This window comes from Chaetura pelagica, unplaced genomic scaffold (assembly GCF_000747805.2).
Source record: "Chaetura pelagica isolate M959 unplaced genomic scaffold, ChaPel_1.0 scaffold226, whole genome shotgun sequence".
NCBI lineage: Eukaryota > Metazoa > Chordata > Aves > Apodiformes > Apodidae > Chaetura > Chaetura pelagica.
In genome coordinates, this window is record NW_009953495.1 from 260931 (window position 1) to 267649 (window position 6719).

A 6719-nucleotide genomic window follows, 5' to 3' on the forward strand; every position below is an offset into this window, starting at 1 on the left:
TGCCAGCCTATGTCTTGCCCAAGGTCACTTAAAATGTTAATGGCAGAGCCACAAGTAAAACAGAATTTTCTCACCAAGTACACTCACTCTGATGACTCAGTCTGGTTTTCACACAGCAGAGCAAAGACATAATTAACAAGCAATGAAGGCAGTAAAACTCCGTCATCACAGTACAACTTTAATTTGCCCTCTTGCTCTTGCATATGCACACCATGATTCTGTGAATCATTGTGAATGACAACTGAGCTGACAGCGTATCTTGATGACAGAAAGGTTGTGAATGACAACTTCTGAGCTGACAGCGTATCTTGATGACAGAAAGTACTCTTAATGGTATCAATGATAATTCCATTACTGATATATATGAAAAGAATACGCTGGTATTAAAAAAGTACAGGAGTCCTTGATAGTCAGTGAAAGTTATAGGAATCAAACTTTTTTTTTGCTCACCTAGGCTCTTTCCAAAGTACAGTATTAAAATGAAGGATTTTCTGTTCTAGGATAAGGAACTATGTAATTTAGAAAATCTTATAAGTCTCATGAATCCTGATATTAAAAGTTAATGAAAAAACATTGTTTGGCATTTAATGTGAAGCCAGGATTGCGGAGAATGATGCAGATCATAAATGTATTGTAAACACAAGGTCAGGGTGTAGGCAAAGATGAAGTAGACTAAGTTCTTCAAAAATTCCCTTCTGTTACATGGGAACTCTTCAGTAGACAGATTGTGAAAATTCCAGTGTTTCAGCTGGAGGTGAGCAGTCCTCAGTTCTTTTCTTTACTCAGTCTTCTCCAAAGCTTCATTTTTGGTCACTCCATCAAATCTGTAATTACACTGACAGACAGGCCAGTGACACACTAGGGATACTGTGAACCCTTGCCTACTTTTTATCCACAGATTTCCTAACAAGTAATTTCTATAGTAGTATACTATTTGACAGACACAGAAGGGACCAAGTTTAGATGCAAAGCCTGGAAAGGAAGTCAGGCCACATGGGACCTTACCAGTGACCCCACTATGCCAACCCATCTCTCTTTTCCTCCACTTCCCAATGAGTTCAGGCAGGCAGATCAAGTTCATTTCTTGTCCTGCAGTGAAATTTGGATAAACATTGCAGCACTGAACCATGAAGCTGGTCTTTATCATCATTATGCACTGACTACATCTGTAAGTCTAAATCCTATTTGAGCTGTAGAAATCAGATCAGAGGTATTTAGCTCAGGGTAAATGTTCAATAGCTTATTATTATGCTAAAGTACACTGTCTAATTGCAGGCAAAACATCAGTGCAAGACATTACCACAGAGGACTTGCACAAGTCATAAAAATGAAAAGTATTACTTTTTAAGTTTTGCTTCTCTTTTTTTTTTTTTTTTTAAGAGTTGGAGCAAAAGCTGCTTTCTCATGCATCTTCTTTCCTTTTCCTTTATTATGTTAAAATTCACTTTGTGGACTTCAGGGAATTTTAGATGGAGACATGCAAAATATCAAATCTGTTATAAACTGAAGGGGAAAAATTATTTGACAAGCAATTAATATTAAGTATGAAAGCATATTTGCAATTGCAGAGAACTAATATGAAGGGAATTAAATTAAACCATCTGAAGTTACAAGAAAGCAAACTAAATCATATCTAAAGATCACAAGAATTCTTGTTTGCCACATGTGTAGAGGGAGAAAAAAACATTTAAAGATCAAAAGACAACACATTTATCTTGGTAGATGCACTTGCATGGTAGTGCATCTTGGCTTAACAAATTGCATGACAAGCTATTAAGCACAAAATAACTCCTGTCACCTACTCTGAGATTTTTATGCAAATAATTCTAGAAATAGATTTTAAATATTCAAACTTATATTGCAAGGATCTGAGTTCTGTTAAGTTGTGACAGCAAAGTGCAAAGTCTGTTTTACTGTTGTAGGACCCAACTCTACTGGAGAATCCTGTTTTATCGAAAATCTCAAAAGCACTTATTACACAATATCCTGGTAGACTCTGCTTATAAGCATGGCAGGATTTATTCCTGTTCAATCAAGACAATTTAGTGATTGAATCTAAATAGAAAAAGCAATAAAAGAAATGCATTTGGGTTTTTCTTCTTGTTTTTTGTTGGTTGGTTGGTTTGTTTGTTTCCAAAGCAGGTACCTTTAATGTTTGAACTACCTATTAAAAAAATACAAACAAACAAACCCCAAATTAAATGTGTAGGCAAAAATTGCATTGGTACTTTCAAATATAAAGGGTGCACCCTTACTATTATAAAGTGTACCTTTTGTGCAACTTCTTACACTTTTAAGATGGCAAGTTTGAGGATAAAATAAAGGAAAAATGTCAGTAATGGAATTACATTATTCCTATTGAAAGAGAAGGCTGGAGCTTACCAACCTCTCCTAATTACCACCTTTCCTAATGTTAACAGTGGCATAGCTGGAGAGGTGCTTTAGCTATATTTACCTGGTGAATGCAGAACTACAGCTTTGTAAAGCAGACTGGTCATCCTCATGGAAAAGGCTCTGGCTCTCTCCTACCAAGGAGTGAAAGAGGACAAGAGCTCCTGTCTTAAAGAGCGTGTAACATCCTCCAGTAGCAAAAAGGCCAGGATTTTCATCCAAAAACACAGAGACCAAATACTTCCTTGTAATCAGTGCATCTCAGAGGCAGCAGATGACAGCTCATTAGATCATGCCTCATCTTTATTGACTATCTGAGCAGTTTTTGACTGAATGCTCACTTTTGGAGACTTAACCAACTTGCTGATACATGACATGGGCACAGAGCCCTGATTTCTCAGCTGTGAGGCAAAACGACCTCCCAGTTCTAACTGACAGTATCTCAAGGAAAAGCAAGTGGGTAAATTTAAGCTGAAGGGATTGGAATATGCCATGTGAGGTGAAATACTCAGGTATTAACAGCCAGCCATTAAAAAGCTCTGTGTGCAAATGACACAAGGATTTACTGACACTAACTTGAATAGATTTTTATCTTGTGATTGTTGAGCATCTTTTTCTGCCTGAAAGGGTTTTTTGTTCCCAAGCCCAAATTATATGTCCCCAATGTATTTCCTAGAAATAACTGAACTAGCTTTGCTGAAATTATCCTCAAAAGTTGATGCAAAATATGACATGGTAGAAATGTATTAATACTTTACGGTTTAGTTAGTAATTTTATTAAACTCGAGGAATTAGAAACTACTAAGCAACTTCAACTATACCTGACATCTCCACAAGAAATAAAAGTTATCCCACATATTCGTCTTTCTGTAGCACTGTACACCTCAGGAGATTCCAAAGGATGTAACAGATCCAGGCCTCTGTGGTCTTAAGAACTTTTGTCATCCTTTCTTGGCTTTAAGGAGATGAATGGTCTTCAAATTAGTGTAGCTGTTTCTATCAGTCAGGAGCTACTTGCTTCCATGCAATTAAAAAATAAAATAATTACTTAAATCAAAAGGTGCAGACCTTTTAATGAATTTCTGTATTTTTGCAAACACAGCATACATGACTTTGTAAGCAGAAATCTTATCTGCTGCCAGAATAAAATCCTGGAACAGTTTATGTTGGAAGCAGTCTCTGAAGGCCACCTGCTCCGACCTCTCCTCCTCGCATCGTGCCACCCCTTAAAGCTGGGCCAGCTTCCAGCAGGCCACTCAAGGCTGTCCTGCAGGTTGGGTTTTCAGCCTCTCCAAACAACCTCCTCCAGTGCTCTGCCAATCTCACCCCAACACTGCACTAGTGGTGACAAGTCAGTCTTCAGGAGACTGACTTCAGCTCTCAAATCAAAGGAGTTCTGGTGCTGCTTTATTAAGTGGGGCTCAGCTCCCTGCACAGTAGCAGGTAATGGTAGAAATGCACTTTCCATCCAACTAAAATTGCAGCAGAATATTACTGATTTACTTTTTTAAAAGTATTGCAGGATTTTATTATGTATGTGATCAAAACTTATTTACACTTCAGTATAAAAACAACATATCATATGTCACCTAGTTTCTGGTACCAATTTCTATCAAGCTGTAACGTTACAGCAAGGAACAATTTATGCTAAGAAATGTAGCAATTTACTGGAAGGAAGCACGGGGTGTAATGGAAATATTTACACTGAAATACAAAAGAGGAAACAGTTAATTATATTAAGTTTTAAATTTTCAATATTAGGGTTCAGAATAACAACCAGCTGCTTGAAGGCAAGCAAGGGAAAATCCATACGAGTTTCAAAGCTCCTGTGTCAGTCAGCTGGCTGGCAGGATTTTGATGCCATACAATGCTGCCAGCTTCCACCCACCTTCTGAATGCCAGCTTTGCAATGTGAAATATTTAAACATGATCCTTGCATCTTCCAGTTCAGATTTCTGACAAGTGAATGTGAATATGTAGTAGATTCCACAGCCAGGGAACCAGGTGACGTTCTCAGAAAAGCAGGTGTTTTCTGGTTGTGTAGCTGCATTTCAAGCAGCTTTTGTACACTGTGCTTTTCTGACCCGAGTTTCTCCATGCATGTTCTTCTTAAGGAATGGCTGCATAGTCATGGCAATCTGACAGAAATCTGACCTGTCATTAACATGGTTAGTCCCATCACTCTTGTTCCCAGCTGCTCATACTTGCTGCCTCCCTTGTGCCAATTCAATGACTCATGTAAATACTATCAGGGACCCCATCCTGCTCAAAAAAATAGTATTTTTCCCAGTTTGCTGAGTTAGGTTTGGCTTCATCCTGTGTTTAATTTGCTCTAACTCCACCTCACCCTACTGCCCACAGCACACTAGGAAACAAATTAATTTCTTCCTTTTTTTTGAGCCAGATCAGGTCACTCGTCCAGTTCACTGCACAGCCACTTCAGCAGTGAAAGCATGAGGAACACATGCTTGGGTTTGAAAAGTAGGTGCCTCTCTTCCAATAGCAGCCAGGACACATGCTGGTTTAAATACACTGTTTTAGCACTTTATCTCACAGAACTTTGTCACGGGATATACGAAAAAACAAGTTTACAAGAGAATAACCTTGCAGGCTTTTCAACATATTACTATAGTAGGAGATGCATTTTTACTTTCTCGTTCTTTGCTCATTCTCTTATCTTTTCCTTCAGTGGATTCATCATCACACTCAGAAGCAGTAACATATATTTACCTCACGACACGTGCAAAACCTCAGTGCATGCCCACAGCTGAAATAAACTCTGAAGAAAAACAGACTAGAACAGATTCAGCTAACAAAATTCTGGTTTATTTTCACAGAGTATTCTTTATGTTAATGACTAGAAAACTAAGATGAAGAAAGAGAGACAACTAAATACAAAGATCTGTACAAATGCAGATTTCAAAACATTACCAAAAAAGTTTTACTTCATGTCTTTGTGGTGAAGGGAAAATCTTCACCTACTAACAAATACTATAGTTTATAAGAAATACAAAAGGTTTTGTATTCTACGTATCTTTAGGTATCTGGAAGAAATGGTATCCTGCTACTATTGACAAGCATAATGACTGTATCAATTTTTTATTTAAAAAAGGTATGAGCAGAATCACCCTCAAACTTGTTTGTAAATGCTATGTGCTATAAGGTACAAGAAATGGTGTACACAGAAAGTAGAATATTCACAGTTCTCATGTAAACAGCCTTGTGGTGCTTTAATATATTGGTCCAGCATGAACTTTGTGGGTGAGAAAAAGCCTCTGGTAGGATTTTTGTAAGATCACTGTCATCTGAATTTGTAAATACAGAAGTGACATCGCTGACTGACATTTAATCTGGAGATTAAGATACTCCAGCTGTACTGGAGGATGGATAAAAATGAATGAGCTTGGTTTACAAGAAGTCAGTGAGCTTGGCAATTTGCTCAAGCTTTTTTTATTTCTTTTTTTTTTTACTAATGTCAGTGATTCAGGACATGGCCTGACAATACAGCTTAACAAAACACCCAAGAGCAGCCTTGCTTCTAGCATACCCAGCCATACACTGACATTTTCCTTCATGCCAACACTGGAACTCATCTGAAGCCATACTAAGCCAGTTCAGGAAACTGAATGCCAGAAAACTAATCTCACAAAACACAGTCATTAATTTTCAGCCAGTTTGGCCTTACGATGTTCATAAGTAAATAAAAACATCCACATACAGGTATTTCAAACCTTATCAAAAGGTAACTGCAAAGTAATACTTCATATCCCTGTTGTGATTAACAGGCTGATGGATGAAAGGGGAAAAATCTTATAATTACTACAGTTGTTTATAAGGAACATTATTTTTTATATCTCCGTAATTATCTAAAAATTAAAACAAAAATAAATGTGAAACTGAAGGTGAACAGACTGGCTAGCAGGAATTTTTATTTCTTTTTTATCATTCAGGAACTGCTATTCTGCGTCTCAACCTCTGCTTAGCTAAGGTCCCAACTTATCTTCTAATGACCTTTTCTCAGCGACACTTCAGGGTAAAAACTCTTCATCCGGCAGGAACCGCGGCCTGACCCGGGGGGGGCACTTGTTAAACTCCGAAAAACTCTGCAGCCGGGAGTTTCCACCAACGCTCCTTCAGTTCTCAGGGACCTCACTAGTCCCTTGCATTGAGGCAAAGAAAAAAAAACAACAAACCAAAAACAAACCTACCCCCTAAAAAAAAAAAAGACCCCAAAACCACGGACACGCGGGCGGAAGCAGAAAACAAAAAGCCCCTCCCCAAAAAGCCCCTCCCAGCACCTCCCGCCCCCAGCGCCGCCCCCTCCGCCC

At 38.3% G+C, this 6719-nt stretch overlaps 1 protein-coding gene across 1 annotated transcript in view; it reads left to right on the plus strand.

Moving 5' to 3' along the window:
* Window positions 1-5639: 5639 nt before the first annotated feature.
* Window positions 5640-6719, plus strand: part of NUDT15 (nudix (nucleoside diphosphate linked moiety X)-type motif 15) — a 2046-nt gene continuing 966 nt past the window's right edge. Inside the window, exon 1 of the mRNA XM_009999077.1 lies at window positions 5640-5669. Within this exon, the coding sequence (XP_009997379.1) occupies window positions 5640-5669 (30 nt within the window). The remainder of the gene's footprint in view (window positions 5670-6719) is intronic.